This window comes from Pan troglodytes, chromosome 1 (assembly GCF_028858775.2).
Source record: "Pan troglodytes isolate AG18354 chromosome 1, NHGRI_mPanTro3-v2.0_pri, whole genome shotgun sequence".
In the NCBI taxonomy this organism is placed as follows: domain Eukaryota; kingdom Metazoa; phylum Chordata; class Mammalia; order Primates; family Hominidae; genus Pan; species Pan troglodytes.
Window position 1 is genome coordinate 146,399,912 of NC_072398.2, and position 20,249 is coordinate 146,420,160.

Consider the following 20,249-nt stretch of genomic DNA (forward strand, 5'->3'; position numbering starts at 1 on the left):
TGGAAGTCCGAGGCGGGCAGATGACTTGAAGTCAGGAGTTCAAGACCAGCCTGGCCAACATGGTGAAACACCATCTCTACTAAAAATACAAAAATTAGCTAGGCATCCGCCTGTAATCCCAGCTACTCAGAAGGCTGAGGCAGGAGAATCGCTTGAACCCGGGAGGCTGAGGTAGCATTGAGCTGAGATTGCGCCACTGTACTCCAGCCTGGGTGACAGAGCGAGACTCCGTTTCAAAAAAAAATAAAAGAAAAAAAAAAAGGAAAAGAGCACAGAGTCTTGAAATCAGATTTGTTTCCTGGCTTCACAACCAATTAGAAATGTGACCTTGGGCAAACCTGTTGATCTCTCTGAGCACTAGTTCCTGTCTATAATACAGAAAGCAAAAGAGAAAACACTTGGACATGAGGAATGATAGATTTAAGCTCTGCATGATTTTACCCAGAAAAGACCAGAGTTCCCTTTCTTATTTTATACCTGAAGTGTATGGCATTGGTACTTTGCAACCCATAGTGACATATAGGGAAGACAGTGTACTAATACTTAAAAAGTACTTACTACTTCAAAAGTAGTAAGGTAACGCTTTTACTAAAAGTATTATAAGATTTTCTATTACAGTATAAAGACATTGATTGGAATCTATGTTGAGAAGTACTTTGAACAAGGAAGTTTATTAGATGGCTATATACATGTTACCTACCGCTAATGAACAAAACTATGTCTCTTATTTATGGATTACTTTATACTTTTGCTTTGATGTATTTCAAGATTGTTCCCTGACAATCTTAAATGAATGAAATGCCTTTTACAAGATATTTTAATTATTTAATCTTCAAGGTTTGCTCATAAAATTCACTCATGAATTTGATCCATCTTGGAATTTGGGTAGCTGTATCTTGGAATTTAGAAAGCTTATTTTGCCAAGGTTAAAGACACATCTGTGACACAGCCTCAGGAGGACCTGACGACATGTGTCCAAGGTGGTTGGGGCACAGCTTGGTTTTATACATTTTAGGGAGACATGAGACATCAGTCAGTATGTGTAAGATGTACATTAATTGGTTCAGTCTGGAAAGGTGGGACAACTTGAAGTGGAAGGGAAAGAGGGGCGGGGGCTTCCAGGACCCAGGTAGATGAGTTGAAAGGTTGCATTCTTTTGGGTCTTTGATCAGCCTTTCACTGAATATGCAATTTACATGTGAGAGGGAAGTAGAGGAATAGCCACTTAGACCTTAGTCTGGTTCATTGAATCTGCATTTTTACGTAAATAATAGGGCATAGGAAGCAATCAGATGTGCATTTGTCTCAGGTAAGCAGAGGGATAACTTTGAGTTCTGTCCGTTGTCCCGCATGTTGGAAAATAAGCTATCAGTTTACACTGCAAGAGTGAAATCCAACAGAACTGTTTTAGGGTAAAAATCTTGAGGCCCACAAGGAATTTTGGACAAATGTAGCTTTTTAATCTTTGTAGCTATTTTATTTAGGAATAAAATGGGAGGCTGGTTTGCCTGATGCAGTTCCCAGCTTGACTTTTCCCTTTGGCTTAGTGATTTCAGGGTCCCAAGACTTACTTGCCTTTCACATACTCTAACCAATCATATTAATAGATAGAATTTTAGGTTACACATTACTTGAACTAAAACATGAATCACTGCTTACTTTTTTCTCCTAAAGTAACTATGGTAACAGTGCTAGAAAACTAAGTTTGTTCTTACTCCAGTTGTGAGGAATAATCATGTCCACTATATAATGGCTTACTATTATTTGATTAATCTATAATATGAACGTGTGTTCCTGCACTGACTTTGTAATGGAGTCCTTCTTGGTTGCATTTGACGCTTTCAAATTGAAATGGGCTTGTGATGGTATTATATTTATGCAAAACAGATATGGTTCTGTTACCTTTTTCTTTTGCTTTTGAAATTAACATTGACTTAGCTTAACATCTTCATAAAAAATGCTTTGCAACCTTCAGCAAGGCAGTTTTAGCTATATTTGAGCTGAAATACAATAATATGCTTAAATTCACTGCTTAGTTAGGGTATGTATTGATAAAGAGTCGTAAGTCCCCTTTCTTGGAAAAACTGGTCGGGTAACTTTTCTTATATCGCAAGTCTCCTAGCATGTAATTGGTACATCATTGAACAGAAGAGCATTCATGGAAGCTTTTAGATTGTGTGAAATCATATACTGTTAAGTTTTTTGTTTCATAGGACTTCAAAATGGGGTTTTGGTTTTCATTGTAAACATTTTACAAAGTTTGTTGGTATTAATAGGGCAGGGAACAATTCACTGTCTAATCTATAGACAGGAGAGCTAAATTTGCAGAGAGAATAACTGACTTACAGTTTTAAAGAATGGATGTATAATAGACACATTTTGGTGTTCTTTCTGTATGAGGAGAAAAGACACTTAAGGCACTATTGTCTTACTTACAAATACCTTAACAAGAACACAAATTGGAAAGGTGCGTATTACTGTTTTCTTCTGACCTTGTTTTTTCCCCCCAACCAGTTGATTATGAAATTAGCTCACTGCTTACTGTGTTTTTATAAAGATATCTGTCTCTAGATCATTTAAGAATATGTGTTCAACCTTTATTAAGAGCAGCGGTGCATTTTGTTATAGGTTTTAGAAGCCTGTCATTTATACCAAATAGCCCTGTGTCTAGATAATAATGATGATGATGATTAATATTAGCTTATGTGTGTCTTCTATGCCAAGCAGTGTGCTAAATACTTTATGACTTATCTCTTGGGATAAGTACATTATACCTTATCTCTTGGGAAACTTAGGAGGTATGCTTCATTGTTATGGTAATTTATCAGAGAGGTATGGCTCAGAGAGGTTAAGGAATTTACCCAAAGCAGAGTTCTATTAGAATAGGTTTATTGTCCCTTGGATTCTGTTTTACTTATAGTGATTATCTCAGAAAGCTAGAAGTAAAATCAGTGTCTTTCTTAGTTGGTACAGTCTTTATCCTTCTCATCCTGTTGCTAATACCCATTTAAGGACAGTGGGAAGAACAAAATAGTTCAAGGTGCCCTTCCTTACCAAGCACATGAGTAGAAAAGTGGCAAAAGACCATTGCCAGACTGAATTACCTCCTGTGTCTGTGTGTGTGTGTAACATCATAACATGTAATATGACATGTAACATCATCTGTCTTAGTATATATTATATGCTTCTCTACAACTTAGAAATCATCCTTGATTTCTTTTTTGCCCACATTTCAATTCATCTTTGAGTTCTGAAGGTTCTGTCTCCAGAACACATCCCTAATTCATCTGCCTGTTTCTGCTTCCACTGTTAGAACTGTAGTTTAACACTGGTCATCTTGCCTAAACTATTGTAGTAGCCTCCTGATTTCTTCCAGCTTCTACAATTGCCTACCTATAGTCTACTCACAGAGTAGCCACAGTAATCTTTCTTAAAGCATAAAAGAGAACATGCTACTTTCCTACCTACAAGAAACACATCAATAGATTTTCATTGCAGTTTAGAGGAAATCCGACTTCCTACGCTGTAGCCTTGCTTACTGTGCTTCAAATATACTGGCCTTCTCTCTGTTTTTCATCGTTAACACATTAATATCCATCATAAGTCTTTGTATCTGCTGTTTCCTTTACCTGGGCTGCTCTGGTCATTGATTTTCTTGCGGCTGACTCCGTATCATTTAGGTTTCACTTCAGATGTCACCGTTTCAGTGGAGGTTTTCTCACTGATCTAGATGCTCCCTACCTTAATACTCTCTCATATTACCATGTTTTATTTTCTTTTTAGTTATCACTCTGTTAAGTTGTTGCTCATTTGTTTAGTATTTATTTCTACCTCCATCAGAATATGAACTTCACTTCTTGAGAACATGGCCTCCCCTGTGCCTAGGAAAACGTAGTAGCACATAGTAGGAGCTCAATTCGTATTTATTGGATGAATATAAATTTCTTTTTTCTTTTTGAGATGGCGTCTCACTCTGTCGCCCAGGCTGGAGTGCAGTGGCACGATCTCAGCTCAGTGTAACCTTGCCTCCCGGGTTCAAGGGATTCTTCTGCCTCAGCCTCTTGAGTAGCTGGGATTACAGGCGCATGCCACCACGCCGGCTAAGTTTTGTATTTTCAGTAGAGATGGGGGTTTCACCATGTTGGCCAGACTGGTCTCAAACTCCTGACCTCAAGTGATCCACCCACCTCAGCCACCCAAAGTGCTGTGATTACAGGCATGAGCCACTGCAGCCAGACTAAATTTTCATTTAACACTATATTTTGAATATTTTACCACAGTCTTAAATATTCAGAACTGTGGTTGTGAACTCTTGATCCACAGTCCAGATCTGGCCTAAAGACACATTTTATTTGGCTTATTACATAGTGCTGTTGTTTGAGGTATAACTTACAGTCAAGTGCACAGATCTTAAGTGTACAACTTGATGAACTGATCTTGTGTGTACCAGTATAACCACATCTCAGATCAAGATGTAAAAAGTTTTGGCACCCCAGACTCACTCATTTCCTTCTCTAGCCACTCCCCTTTCCCACAGGATAACTTAATACATAGAGTTTTTTTTTTTTTAATTAGCTACTAGCATTTTATGATTGGGAGACTTCACATAAAAATTCAGAGTTCCAGTATCTCATAAAAACATCAAAGATCAACACAGCCGCTTTCCCCTTGACCACAATTTATTGTAGCCGAGAAGCAGCTGTCCACAGTATTGACATGTGTTCCCCAGGCTGCCTGCAGTCTTCACCCTTCCTCCTCTTCCCCCTGACCTTGAAATCAATTGCTAGTTGCCACTTACAATTTCATTTGAATTGTTTTTCTGATGATGGAGAAATATTTATCTCTTCCATTGTCTCTATAAAAAAGTGAAAACATAAATGAAAACAGAAAAGGTGTCTTATACTTAGTCCATACCATTCATTTGTAGTTTTGGCTGTTTGTTTGCCATCCTAATTCCACACAGTTATGTTTAAATGCTGTATAAATATATTGTTTATTTACTCATTCTTCTATGGAAACAAACACATTATTTTTGTTTTTTTGATATTGTAAATAACATTTTAGATTATCTTTGTACACAGCATTTTATTAGGATAATATTTTTGAAGTAGATTTTCTGGATCAAAATATATTTTAAGACTTGAAACATATTGTCAACTTTCTTGGTAGTAGTGTAAATTGCTATAATCTGGAGGGAGTATATGGAAGTTTCATTTCTCTACATCTTTGCCAACACTGGGAATTGTAATTTACAAGTTTTGCCAATATAGTTGGTAAAAACAAACAAAAATGAAAATGCTGGCCAAGAAGAAGTTTTTCATCATCTTATCTATATAATTGTATTTTATTTTAGAGGATATAATATAGAAATATTACTTAGTACAGTGCTATACCTTAGATGTATGTTGAGTCAAATCGTGTACTATGTATCTTGTATATAAAGTAATATGAATACCTCAGTAGAACTTGGGACGCCTTTAACCTTGATCCTTACATATTATTTATATTTCTATGTATATACACACACCATGTTCTATGTCTGTGCATGGGAATAGGTATTGCAAAATCCTTCTGTTTTGAAGCACATACAACTAATTCTTAAGCATTGGGTTTATATTGGCTTTCATATTTTAAATTAGATGCTATTATTCTATAATCTGCTTTTTAAGGAGATGCCTACATAGAAGAGTGACAGCAGCTGGACTAAATGTTTAACTGCTGAACTAGTTCCTCAGGTATCCTGGCTCTAGAGATTGCTATGGGAGATTGGATGACTGTTACAGATCCAGGTCTGTCTTCAGGTAATTAAGTCTAAATAATTGTAAACAAAAGCAGAAACTGTAAAGGTGAATTTTTCAATGAAAATATAAAATAATTACTGCAGATGTTGAAGATGTGACTAAAGAGAGACAAATCGTTGTAAAATACTTATTTTCATGTCTACTGAGAACACCACTGTATTTGTATCTTTTTGGAAAAAAAAAGTATATCATTTTCATAAAGAGGCTTTGCCCTAATTTGAAAATACCTTAAAATATGTATGTATATATTATAATTATATCTATGTTTATATGTATATATGTAATTCAAAGTCTTTAGTAATGGCGATTATGTTAGCTTTACATACGTTTTTCTAAATTATTTTTATAGATGCCTTTTATTCTTTCAGAAAGCAAAACTATCTCTCAATATACCTCAGAAACAAAGATGTCTCCATCAAGTTTATACTCACAGCAAGTGCTATGTTCTTCAATACCTTTATCGAAAAATGTGCACAGTTTTTTCAGTGCCTTCTGCACAGAAGATAATATTGAACAGAGTATCTCATATCTTGATCAGGTAACATGTTTTTGTAAAAAACAGTAGCATAAATCATGTTATATAATAGAATGTATCAAAATTATGAGAAAAACATTTGTCAAACACAAGTTTGTTGTTTATGTAGTGCCCCTGAGACTTAGATTTTCAGAGAACCTTGGTGATTATCTCATCTAGAGATAGCAAGTCTAACTTTTTTGTGTGGAGCACCTTGGCCTCCTCATTGTCCCAGGGGCTCCTCCACTGAGAGTCCAGCCATCACTTGATGGATGCAGAAACCCAAGTGCCTTGCTCCATGTCACAGATTTATAGCAGAGGCTAAAAGAGCCCCGTCCTCTGAACTCTTTGTCCTTTGGGATATTGACCATTTTCTTAACTATTTCAAGATAGTTTTCTATTTTTCTAAGAAAAGATTTTTATCTTTTGATTTTTTTTTACTAAGTTGCCCAGTAACCAACCTTTTAAAATAATTCACATTTATTTTTAATTTTTGACAAAAATTATATATATTTGTCATGTTCAACATGATGTTTCATAATACACATTGTGAAATGGCTCAGTGTGCATACCTCCCATACTTATATCATTTTTTGTGGTGAGAATTTACTTGCTCAGCAATTTCAGGAGTATATTACGTAGTTATTAGCTGAGGTCACCGTGTTGTACAATAGATCTATTAAACTTATTCTTCCTATCTAACTGAAAGTTTGTATCCTCTGACCAGTATCTCCTCAACTGTAACCAACTTTAAGAAAACATTTTCTCCTACTAGGAATTGACTACTTTTGGTTTTCCTTCATTATATGAAGAATCCAAAGGTAAAGAGACAAAGAGAGAGTTAAATATAGTAGCTGTACTAAATTGTATGAATGAGCTGCTTGTGCTTCAGCGGAAGAACCTTCTAGCTCAGGAAAATGTGGAGACACAGAATTTGAAGCTGGGAAGTGATATGGACCATCTACAGAGCTGCTACTCAAAACTTAAGGTAGAAATTGCAGATCCGTATTTTAATGCCATAATTATATAATTGAGTACTATAAATTTTTACTGACTTTATTAAATATTTCAGGGTTTTCTTAAGCTTTAGGGTTTTCTTTTTAAACAGGTAAGTAAAAGTGAACTTATAATTTACACACATCTGCTTCCTAATACCTACAGTATATTGAAGGCATTAATTTTTTGAGCTGTTTAATGACTTGCCAAATCTGTAAAAAGTTAGATTAGGAAATATTTATGCTCTGGGAAAATAAAATAACAATTCTGTCACCCCATCCAATCTTGGTTAAGAAAGTATATGCTTCATTTAAAAGTCTTATTGTAAGAGGCTGCACAGGTTAATTCCAAGAAAAATATTATTGAGGCATCTGTGATGCCAAATGAGCTAAGGCTCAATAATTAAATCAGACTAGATAACTTCCCTTAGAAGCCCTGGGTCTCTGGAAAAGACTATAGAAAAATGCTTTAGTAAACTTGCTTTTCTCTTAAAAAAAAAAGGAAGTATTTTTCACAGGACCATTGAACCTACTAACTTTAAAATGTAGAATATTTGATGCTGGTTTCTGTTTTGATTTCTTTCTTTTTCTTCCTTTTATGTTTTCATTTTTATTTTTAAAATGTTTATCCAAGGAGAAGGGAACAAGGTGTTCAAAATCGTGGGGTGGTTGGGACTTATAGTTGTATATTATTAAGGGTGTAATATAAATCAATCCAAGTCAAATTTTTTCCTAAATATACAATTCTATATTGGGTTTTGTTATTTGTGAAAATCAAAGCCTTTGCATTTGCATACTGTCAGATGATCAGCTTTCTTTTAGTTTTTCATCTGTTGGTCCATGCCCGTTTACTTTTCCTTATTTTTCTTTGTGTACATCCTCCCCCACCCCACGCCATCTAAGAAAACAATTTTAAAAACCCACTCAGAATCTTGAATCTTTGAGCTCTGTGAGGGAATAATAGGACCTGTCTATAGAATATTTAAAAATCCCCTAGCAGGAAATGTGCTGTAATGATGTGGCATAGAGTTGGCCTACATGGGAACACTAGAAACACTTGGGGATTGGTTTAGAGACATCTTTGCTCTTTACGAGCACCTGTGCCTACCAGCCTGTCACTGATAATGCTGTCTTATGTTGTCTTCTTGGTTCATACACAATGATAAAAGTGTGTTTTCTCTTAATAATGTTTTTAGGCTTTTGTGCATCTTATATTCCTAAGGGATAGAGATGATCCAGCTATGTGTCTTGGCTGACTGGGGAACTGTGGTAGATTGGAGAGGGTATTTGGTGCCCCCTAGGCTTGTGAAAAGGTTATGAGTTATGGATGCTACTTTAATCCAGATCAGAGAGACCTATGGAAGGTCTTATTAAGGACTGGGCTGATGCAGAGTTGTAACCCTTGGCCACATGTCTTATAAGTAGCTAGTAAATCATTATGATATGTTGGTGATCTGAGGCTATTGAGCCTTTACTTCAAGGAGTGGTCCCATTTATTAGGACTACCCAGAGCAGAGACTGTTTCTTCAGGATGTATTCTAATATGGGATTTGACCTGGGCCAGAATCTTGTTATTTTGGGTCAACTATGGACAGAAATGTGTATTCAATGGGGAAAGTTGCCAATCTATCTGGAAGAGTTTCTAGATCTAGCATATGATTAATCCAACTTGTTGAACAAAATTTATTGAGTATATGCTAGGCACTGAGTTTCAAAGATGAGTGAAACCCCAGTCCTAGGTCACGAGGAGATTGCAGTCCAGGGAAAGGAGACATATTGAAACATAACTGTTTGCTTCATTAATTGTTCTTGGGGTAGGACGCAAGGGAAGGCTTCATGGAGAGGTAACACCTGATCTGAGATTGGAAGAATGAGTAGAAATTTGCTAGTGTTTGGAAATGTCATTCTAGGCAGAGTATATGACTTGTGTAAATGTGTAGCAGCATAAGAGATCACTGCACTTTAGAGGAACCACAAATATCTCTGTTGGGGCTGCGATGGGTATGTGATGGTATGAAGAGTGGTATGAGGTAAGGCTGGAGCCTCATCTCCTGATGGTGTAAAAGGAATTGTACAAAAACAGGGAAGCACTGAGGAGTTGTAAACAGGAGGAAGACAATGTGTAAATATTCTGGCAGTGGGGTGGAGAAATTATAGGGGAATTGCAGACTTGTATTTGGGATGGAGTTAGGGGGCTCAGAAAGCCCTGGTGATAAGGATGCCTGTTAGCGACCCTTTGCTGAGGTTTTGGACTTGAACTAAGGTAGTGCTAATGGGAATAGTAAGTAAGATTGAGATCTGACGAACACTTAAGAAGTAGAATGGGTAGGATTTTATGAAAAATTGAATTTGGAGACTAGGGGTCATGGATTCAAGACCCCATTCAGGTTTCTGCCTTGAGTTACTGAGGATGGCGATGTGATTCACTAAGAAAGGAAGGAGGGGTGTGTGCAGATGTTCAGGGGTGGTGCTGAGTTCAGGTAAAGTGTTGATAATCATGCTGAGTGAATTTCTGATTTGACATATATGCTACATATCACCTGGCCTAGTGCCTGTAAGTTATGTCATGCCAACTGATCTACCCTAGTAGTAAGTTTTACACATTCAAAAAAAAAGGGTGCCAAAAATTGACAACCTTAGAGTTATCCAGGTTATACTCCTACATTTTCTGTACCTTCTTGAGATCTGTTCTTACAGAAATTGTGCAAGTTATTATTTATGGTCGGTTAAGACATAATTTGATTGGCTTTTGAATTTTATAAAAATATTAGTACAATTTTAAAAATATTCCATATGGGTGGCCTCATGCAGAACTCGGCACAGTTCCTCAGATGCGATAAGTTGAAAAGGAGCATCTTGTTTCATACTAATTCTGGCTTTGCTGCCATTCCGCTCTGGGAAGTACCTTCAGAGACTTTACCACTTGCAGGGAGAAGTGGTGTCACACAGAAGTCCCATTTCTGTGACTTGATGTGTTGCCACTTTGCTTGGTCACCCATCTTTTTCTTCAGACTTAGCTCCAAATCACTTTTGCTTCTTTTTCAAAGCCAAGTATACTCTCGAAGGATGATGACATTGCTGTACTTGAGGAGATCTTCAAAAGTGTGGTATAGAAGTGTTAAAAAGTATTAAAAATAAACTTTAAAAATATTCAGGGGCAGCATCATGGAGTGATGCTCTTTCCAGGGATCCATTTTGAAGCACTTTTGTATATATGTACAAAATTTGATATGTAGATTAAAATTTGATGTGTAAGTTTAAATGTTATTTTATAGTGTGCTTTGTAATAATTCCTTTAAATAAACATTTCATGTGCCACTAGCATTTGATTTTGACTAATAAACACTAGGATGTAGAACTTCTTGTTACTGATCTTTTAAGGATTCAGTTATTCTAAATCCTTTATTAATTTTAAGCAAAATTGCTTATAAATGTTTTAGGAACAACTGGAAACCTCCAGGAGGGAAATGATTGGGCTTCAGGAAAGAGACAGACAGTTACAATGTAAGAACAGGAATTTGCATCAGCTACTAAAGAATGAGAAAGATGAGGTGAGTTGTCAGTTATTGCAGATGAAGTTTAAGTGAATTTTTGTTTTCTTTGTAATATGAGATGACCATAAGAGCCACTTTACTTGAAAAAAGAAAGAACCATTTATTCATCTTTCCCCAAATTGATATGGTGGACCTTTGTGTAATAGTATTTAACTGGAAGGTCAGGAACCCTCTCCACTACAGACCCCGCCCCCAGTGGATCCATTTGGCTTAGATATTAGTTCATAGCTGGTAACAGCCAGTGTCCTGGACTGCCTTTCCTGGACTCATGTTCACTGTCACTTTTTCTTAGGCACAAGAGTGCTTTAAATGCAGATCTTTTATTCTCTGCTGTACCTGTACGTGATAGCTGAGGTGCCCCTTCTTGCATGCACTGTCTTAAATATTGACATTGGTCGTCTAGTCAAGCAGTTTCTTCATTAAATGGGCACAGAAGCAGTTCACATTAAAAATCTAATTTCTGACACAAAAGATACAATTCTGATTTCTGCTTTAGTGGTTACTTAGCAGAATTCTAATTTCTACTTTAGTGGTTACTTGGACCTATAGCACTAATGCATTTCAAAATATATTTTTTAATTTGTGTAGAAAGAAACTATTATGTTTTTATTGCTCTAAAGTGTGACCCCTGACCATGTAATAACTATAAAAATATAATACTTAGTTTCAGTGTTTTATATGTTGTTTTAACTACAATTAAAGACTTCTGAGGAGTGTATTTCTTTAAAGAGCCCTGGAGTGGTTTAGATAGATTTGTTTTACCATATTTGTTTATTTAGTAGTATATTTAGTAAGTAGTAGGTAATTAGTATTTAAACTGTAAGGTTGCTTGTACGTGTTTCCTTGAGTTCACAGACAATTTTGACTAGATCTGTTGATTATATTTAAACGGTTTGAATACAGTTCATCTTCGGTAGGGATTAAGTTAATCATGTTAATCCCTAGCAGGGACTGGGAATGGTTTTATAAAAGAATAGGACATACTCTGTCAGGAGCTGCCTGAGAAACTATAATAGATCTAAATTTTGAACAGCAGTGTCTGGCACCTAGTAGATACTCAGCAAATATTTGGACTGGATTATTCTGCTGTTTGGACTTACTCTTATTCGAGAATTGTTTTTAATTAGAAAAAGGAGCCTGCTTACCTGCTGCCATGTGTCACAGGCTTAATTCACTTTGTCACAGATTAATAAAAAGTATAAGTGATTGTAAGTCAGTAATACAAGGAGTTCACTAAAAATGATCAGATGAATTCTGTTTATCTCAGATGAAGTTTTAATCGTTTTAATACTTCCATAAGAATATCTGGTTTTTAAATGATCAGAGTCTATATGTAAGGTAAAAGGTATAGGAGGTAATTTAGAAAATTAGCGCTTCTGGAAATTTCAGAATTAAAAAAACTTTATGTGATTCATATAATATTTAAAAAAGTGGTTTCTACTGGTTACAAATAAGGAGGAATCATCCTAGGATTTTAAAACCTATATGGGGAGATGAATTTTAGGATTTTTCTCTTTCAAATTTGTGAATCGTTACTGGGCTTATAATAGCAAATGCCTTTTTCAGGTGCAAAAATTACAAAATATCATTGCAAGTCGAGCTACTCAGTATAATCATGATATGAAGAGAAAAGAGCGTGAATATAATAAACTGAAGGAACGTCTACATCAACTTGTTATGAACAAGAAAGATAAGAAAATAGGTAAACAGCTGGCAAAGATCAGCTAAGAGAATAAATAAGCTAATACTATGCTTAGAAATAATTGTAAAAGGATTGAACACAGTAACTCACGAAATGTTATTTTCATGCTTTATACAATTGATTTTCAGTGGTGTTTGTTTATATAAAAAAATGTAGACAACTGGTTAGTGGAAAATAAGTCATTCTGCCTTGCTTTATTTAATTGCATGTATTTTTTAACATGACCAGTGTAGAATTAATCCATAGAGGAAAACTAAGCCAGAGGACATTCTAATTTTCCATAGCAAAGAACTGATAATATTAAAAATCAGTGTCAGTTTCTGAGTATCAAAAGAAGTATTTTAGAGTAAACCTCATAAAATTTTTCATCAGACCAAATCGTTCATGTCAGTTTGAGTTCCTTTAAATAAGTTTAGCTGTACATTTTTGGAGCAGCTAGTCAAAAGGATGGACTATAAAAGTTAGGCGTGTGTGTGTCTAAGGTATACTTTTTTCCTAATAGTAGTCTTTTTCAAAACTTTAAGCCATTTCATCCAAATATGTGGATAATTTCAAGTAGATAGTGTAAATTAAAAAGCAAAGAAACACGAAAGTAGAGCTTTACAATACAGTTTTGCTGGCCTGGTATAAATACGAGGCACAAGAAGTGTGTGTATTTATTTATTGAAGAGTGGTTTCCAAATGACTATAGGTAGTCCTCTAACATACATTATACCGTGACACCCCTAAACTGTCTTACCTTAGATTTGAAAAACAGGCGATGAGCGTACGTTTCAGGCTGTCATGTGGTAGACTCTGCCTGCTGTCAGCAAGCAGTTTAGTGTTGACTATATCACTGTCATTCTGCAGCAGAGCTGTTGGAGGTATCTGAATACTTTATTTTTTAAATTGTTGAAAAATAGAAATGAAGATTCAGTAATGCGCCGTTAAGATTGGAAATCTTTAGGTATCCTGAGTTAATCTTACTCATTTGGAGAATCATTGGTTTTTAAGTTTAGTTAGCCTCATGTTCATTCATGAAGGAAAAAAATTAAAAAGCAGGATGAAATGCTGAAAGTATAAAGTGTAACACAGAGAAGTTTATTAAGGATTTAGTTCTGGAAACAGAGCTCTTCCATTATAGCGGTCTGGCTGTTTCCTGGTCCAATCGGAAGTGACAGTTTCATAATGATTTTATTAACTCTAAGATTATAATAATTTACTCTTTTTCCTTTTTACGCCAAATGTTTCCATGTCCACCTGCAGCAGAAGATATTACTACTATCAGGGGCTTTGACTCCTTTGATGAAAATGATGATGTTAATGTTAACAGGACATGGCAAACTTTTTCTGTATAGATACATATAGTAAACATTTTCAGCTTTATGGGATCTACAACTTATTTGTTGCACCTACTTATCTCTGCCATTGTAACAAGAAAAGTAGCCATAGGCAGTATATAAACAAGTAGATGTGGCTGTGTTCCCATAAAGCTTTATTTACAAAACCAGGCAGCCAGCCTGTGGGCCATTATCAGGCAACCCTGATAATGAAATTAATAATGATAAGGTAACATTTATTAAGTACTTACTGTGCGCCAGATACTGTGTTCACTCTACTGTGTTGGGTGCTTTAATAGTTATTTCTTTGTCTTCTCAACAACTCTTTGGTAGATACTTTTGTTATTCCCAGTGTCCAAGAAGAAACAGGCTTAGCAGTTAAATAATGTGCCGAGATCTCATTGCTTACAAGTGGTGGAACTAGAAACTCGAAAATTAGGCTGTTTAAGCCCAAATCCTAACCTATATACCAGGTTCACTTTCACCACTTACGTGTATAGAGTGCATTAGAGTTTTAGACGCTTAAGCATGTATGGTAAGAATTAATTTTATGTGTTCATGTTTGTAGCTATGGACATTTTGAATTATGTCGGGAGAGCTGATGGAAAAAGAGGCTCCTGGAGGACTGGTAAAACTGAAGCCAGGTAAAGTCCAGTTTAAATTGAGAAATGTAATCAGACTTCCTTCTATCCTGCATTTTCATACTGACAGTTTCTTTCTCAGGAATGAAGATGAAATGTATAAAATTCTCTTGAATGATTATGAATATCGTCAGAAACAAATCCTAATGGAAAATGCAGAACTTAAGAAGGTTCTTCAACAAATGAAAAAGGAAATGATTTCTCTTCTTTCTCCCCAAAAGAAGAAACCTAGAGAAAGAGTAGATGATAGTACAGGAACTGTAAGTGGCTCTTTCCTCTCTAATACAGTCTTCAGATTGCTAATAAGAATAATTAAAATATGTGGTAGGCATTCTCAATGGGGACACTATTGGTATTTTGAATAGGACACTCACTGCTATGCTACTTTCAATTACTGTGACAACTGAAAAGACTGTTCCTATGTGTTTTCAGACATTTCCTGAAAAATGCTGGAGATGATTTTCCGGGGAATTAATACATGTCAAGCACTGTTAAGAAGTGCTTTATAAAAGAAGTGCTTTATAAGCATTGTCTCATTTTATAATATTCCTCATAACATATGAGATTATTTCATATATTATAATTTGATGATTTAGATACTATAAATATCCCCATTTTATAGATAAGGAAACTAAGGCATAATATTTAGTAGCCTGGTATCACACATGACAGTGCTAGGATTTGAATCCAAGTTTCTCACTCCAGAGCTCACCATCATAACCACTATGTCAAATATCCTTTCAGTTGTTTTAGTATTATGTACTCTACTTTTCACAGAGTGAAACTTTTGTTAACTTTGGGAAACAAATAGTCAGTTTATAAATTTATTGGGTGTTCTTTATGTTCTAGTCTCTGGAAAGGAAAGGCTAAAAAGATTTTGACTTTTTCCCTCAAGAAGCTCTTTGGGAAAGACAGACGTGGAGAAGTGATTATTACATGTGTTAGGTGCTGTAATAAGGTGGTACAATGTGCAGAACAGAATAGTTATGGCAATCAAGGCATCACAGAGAAAGTGACATTTTCACTGCTTCTTAGAAAATAAGTATTTTTGAGGTTAAAAAAAAAAAACATGGAGAAAGCATTCCAGAGAATGGGAGTAATATATGCAGAGATCTGAAAAAAAAATCACATAATGGTGAAAAGTTCATTTTACTTAATTGCTTTACATATAAGTTAAAATCGTAGGTTTCAGCAAGTTCACATTAGTGATAAAAATCTGAAAATAATGTTGATGGAAAATGCTAGTTAACAGCAAGATACCAGAACTTGTTTTTTAAACCTGTATTTGAGGATTATTTATTTTGTGGTATCACAAATCAGTCCAGCTAATAAGCCCATCCCAGCACTTACCTTTTTTTCTCCTTAACATTTAAAAAAAAAAATTACCTAAATTTTTTTTTTTTTTTTTTTTTTTAAGAGACGGAGTCTTGCTCTGTTGCCAGGCTGGAGCGCAGTGGCACAATCTCGGCTCGCTGCAACCTCTGCCTCCCGAGTTCAAGTGATTCCTCTGCCTCAACCTCCTGAGTAGCTGGGACTATAGGCAGCCGCCACCACGCCCGGCTAATTTTTTTTTTTTTTTTTTTGTATTTTAGTAGAGACGGGGTTTTACCATGTTAGCCAGGATGGTCTCAATCTCCTGACCTCGTGATCCGCCCGCCTCAGCCTCCCAAAGTGCTAGGATTACAGGCGTCAGCCACTGCGTCTGGCCTTTTTGAGAGAGAGTTTTGCTCTTGTTGCCCAGGCTGGAGTCCAGTGGCACCATCTCACCTCACTGCAATCTCTGCCTCTCGGGTTCAAGCAATTCTCCTGCCTCAGCCTCCAGAGTAGCTGGGATTACAGGCATGCACCACCACGCACGGCCAATTTTGTATTTTTAGTAGAGACGGGGTTTCTCCATGTTGGTCAGGCTGGTCTCGAATTCCCGAATATCTTTTACATTCTCCATTTTGAGGCCTGCTTGACCTCTTATATGTAGTTAACCTCTTATCTCAAACTCTGTCACTTCTAGTCAGTTCTTAACATTCACTAATACTTCTTCAAGGTTAGCATAGTGTCCATTACTACTGCAGCATCTTCAGTTTTTGGTCCAACCTTAACGTCTCATCACCAGATTTCAGTTAGCAAAAGTATGTGGTAAGTCAGGGAGATCTTTCTTCAGTGATTAAACCCTCCTCACCCCCATTACTCAGCCAGTGGGTAGTATCCTGTATAATTCTTCATAATTCACATGTTTAAGTGGATGAACAGTGACCTCTTAAATATATATTCTAGTTTTAAAAGATCCATTTTTCTAGCTCCCTTTTCTCTTTAATTTTTGTAGGGAAAGGTTTTTGAAGCATTATAGCAAGAGAAATAAGATGTAATATTGGAATGCCTAGGTAGCATCCACATTTCATTTATTATTTGACCTACTTACTTGTAAAACATATACCGAAAATTCAGGTAAAATGAGTTTGTTGTTTTGTTTTTTGGTTTTTTAGAGGCAGGGTCTTGTTGCCCAGGCTGGTCTCGAACTCCTGGGCTTAAACAGTCATCCCACCTTGGCCTCACGATTGGGATTACAGGCATGAGCCACTGTGCCCAGCCGAATTTTTTATTTTCATTTTGTGGTTAGAGAGTTCTGTTCAATCTGAGAAATGTGCAATAATTATTCATTTTTCTTTCTTTCTTTTTTTTTTTTTTGAGATGGAGTCTCGCTCTGTCACCAGGCTGGAGTGCTGTGGTGACATCTTAGCTCACTGCAACCTCTGCCTCCCGGGTTCAAGTGATTCTCCTGCCTCAGCCTCCTGAGTAGCTGGAAGTACAGGCATGCACCACCACGCCCAGCTAATTTTTGTATTTTTAGTAGAGACAGGGTTTCACCATGTTGGACAGGATGGTTTCGATCTCTTGACCTCATGATCCACCCACCTCTGCCTCCCAGAGTGCTGGGATTACATACAGGCATGAGCCACCGCGCCCGGCCAATAATTTTTCTAACAGATTGGTAGTATTCTAATAGGCTTTAAAATGTTCAGAAGAGAAGTTGTGCTTCCTTGGAAGAGTTACTGGCAAGTAGCTTTTGAGTATTGGCAGGGGCTAGAATCACCATGAACCGGATCCTGGGCCATTCCCCTGTCTGCTCCGCCTCAGAGACCCTGACCTCTGCTAGCCCATTGCTGACCTCAACTACTGATAGAGTTCTTCAGACTCAGTTGCTCCCTCATCCTGCTGATCTCCATGTGCGAGCAGTCGAATCAGCCCTTCTTTCTTTTCATCTTTTATCTTTCTTTTTTCCCCAGCAAGATTTTTATTGTTCAAATTAGTGAAGTATATCTCTCTGCCTTCCTGAATATTAATGACAAATTAGAACTACTTTATGTAGATGTGGGTTATTATGACATATATCCATTTTAGTATTGTTTCCCCATGTTCTTTATCCTGCTTTGATTCTGTGTGATCATATATCAGTAAAGTTTGCTACTTCTTTATGATTTCATGTTTTGGCAGAATACAAAGAAAAGTATCTTCCGTTGTATAAAAAAGTATATGAGGAAAATAGAATTAACAGTTGCTTTTATTAAGTACTTCAGAGATTATTTCACAAGTGCATTTCTTTAAGCAGCCTAGGATTAGAAACAAGTTGATCTAATGTCAAATATCAGTTCTGCCTCTTAGTTGTAATGCTGCTTCTCTAAGCCTCGGTTTTCCCACATTGTAATGAGCTGAGGGTTAAATAACGTGAAAACATCCAACACATTAGACAGGTAGTGATATCTCCTTCTCAGACAGCTTCATGGCTCTTGTCATTAACTGTATTTGGATTCAAATTCAGGTTTAGAGAGAGCTGAATTTAGGAGTCTCATTTTTTTTTTCAAGACATTTAAATACTGGGCCATATATGCATAAGACACAGCACAGAAATGATTTTGATGTGGCTTCCTCTGGTAATCAAACTGAAGACTACTTGCCTGAGCATCTAAAGCCATTGTAAGGTACTAGCCTTTCCTCTTCATCTCTCTCCGCTTGTAGGTTATTTCTGATGTTGAAGAAGATGCCGGGGAACTAAGCAGAGAGAGTATGTGGGACCTTTCCTGTGAAACTGTGAGAGAGCAGCTTACAAACAGCATCAGAAAACAGTGGAGAATTTTGAAAAGTCATGTAGAAAAACTTGATAACCAAGGTAACCACTGCTTCTATGCATGTAAAGTGAGTTGTGACATTTGGTAAGGTGTTGATTTTTAGTCACTTAGAAAGCCGCATTATAGGCTCAGAGCTAAAGTACTATACTTCAGTTTGGTGGTTTGAAAGCAAGATTTTGCATACATTTATTTTTTCATTTTATTTTATTTTATTTTACTTTTCGAGACAGAACCTTGCTCGGTCACCCAGGCTAGAGTGTAGTGGTGCCATCTCGGCTCACTGTAACCTCCGCCTCCCAGGTTCAAGTTATTTCTCCTGCCTCAGCCTCCTGAGCAGCTAGGACTACAGGCGCACATCATAGCCAGCTAATTTTTTGGTGTGTTTTTAGTAGAGATGGGGTTTTGCTGTGTTGGCCAGGCTTATCTCGAACTCCTGGCCTCAAGTGATTCACCTGCCTTGGCCTCCCCAGAGTGTCTGGATTACACATGTGAGCCACTGTGCACAGCCGAGATTTTACATACATTTAGATGTGAGGTTTGAACCTCACTGAGAAAAATACACTTTGGTCTCAGAGTGAATGTTTGAAAAGAGGACATCATGGATCCATCTGCTCTGGATGCAGTATACAATCAAATAAAGATAACTGAGTTGGGATAAAAGACTACACATTGGGTGTAGTGTACACTGCTTGGGTGATGGGTGCACCAAAATCTCAGAAATCACCACTAAAGATCTTATTCATGTAACCAAACACCACCTGTTCCCCCCCAAAAAGAGAAAACTGAGTCTGTTTTACTGACTCTCAAAAATCAAGAAATATTTATTGTAGTATAGATAGGAACATTTTGCTTATTTCTAGATGCTTGCAGATTACTATGTTCCTAGTAATTCACTTAAAATTATTTTTAAAATAATAGATGTTTAATGCAAAATATTAATTTGGAAGTATATAAAGTAGAATATCCTGGTCTCTATTCCATACATATAACACTTAACAGTTTGGTGCATATTTTTCTATACTTTCCTCTATGGATTTGAAAGATACTTACTTTTTTTTTAATTTTAAAAATTGAATATTACCTATATTTTTCTTTAGTGTGCTTTTTTCACTTAACTATTATCCTTATACATAGCTCTACATTGATGAATATATTCTTAATATTTTCTGCTTGGTAAAGTTTGAATGCTTTTAAACTAGGAAAATGAAGATTTCTGCTCAGTAAATGAAGCCTATTTAAAGAAAAATTTAAATTGTCAAAATATGAACTCAGTGCCATTGTGTTAAGTATTAGTAAAGAGCAATCAGCAAAATTATTATTACAGCACCAAAATGAATCTACACAAGATTTTGTTCATTTGAGTCAATGCTGTTTATTAGCAAATAGCAAGTATGTTTGGACTTCGTATTTGTTGAATTTAATATTTGAGAGCAAGATTTGTGACACTTCATTGATCTTTGAAGCAGTGTCAACAAAAACATGATTTTATTTTTCTCTTCTCTGAATATGGCCATTTTGTCTGTTTTTAATTAGGACATAATCTTGAATAAATGTGGATTACAAATTGTTGGCAATAGAGCTCTGTTTGTAAGCATATCATTT

The 20,249-nt window shown here is 36.2% G+C and overlaps 1 protein-coding gene across 50 annotated transcripts in view; it reads left to right on the forward strand.

The window, feature by feature from the left end:
* Window positions 1–20,249, forward strand: part of SSX2IP (SSX family member 2 interacting protein) — a 46,511-nt gene that overhangs the window by 13,925 nt on the left and 12,337 nt on the right. For 20 of the 50 annotated variants that reach the window (XM_054667470.2, XM_054667791.2, XM_016929594.3 and 17 more), the window contains 8 exon segments: window positions 5,670–5,801; window positions 6,170–6,339; window positions 7,091–7,303; window positions 10,751–10,861; window positions 12,431–12,566; window positions 14,454–14,529; window positions 14,609–14,786; window positions 18,538–18,688. In XM_054667470.2, coding sequence (XP_054523445.1) covers window positions 5,759–5,801; window positions 6,170–6,339; window positions 7,091–7,303; window positions 10,751–10,861; window positions 12,431–12,566; window positions 14,454–14,529; window positions 14,609–14,786; window positions 18,538–18,688 — 1,078 coding nt within the window. In that variant the 5' untranslated portion in view covers window positions 5,670–5,758. 50 annotated transcript variants of the gene reach the window in all.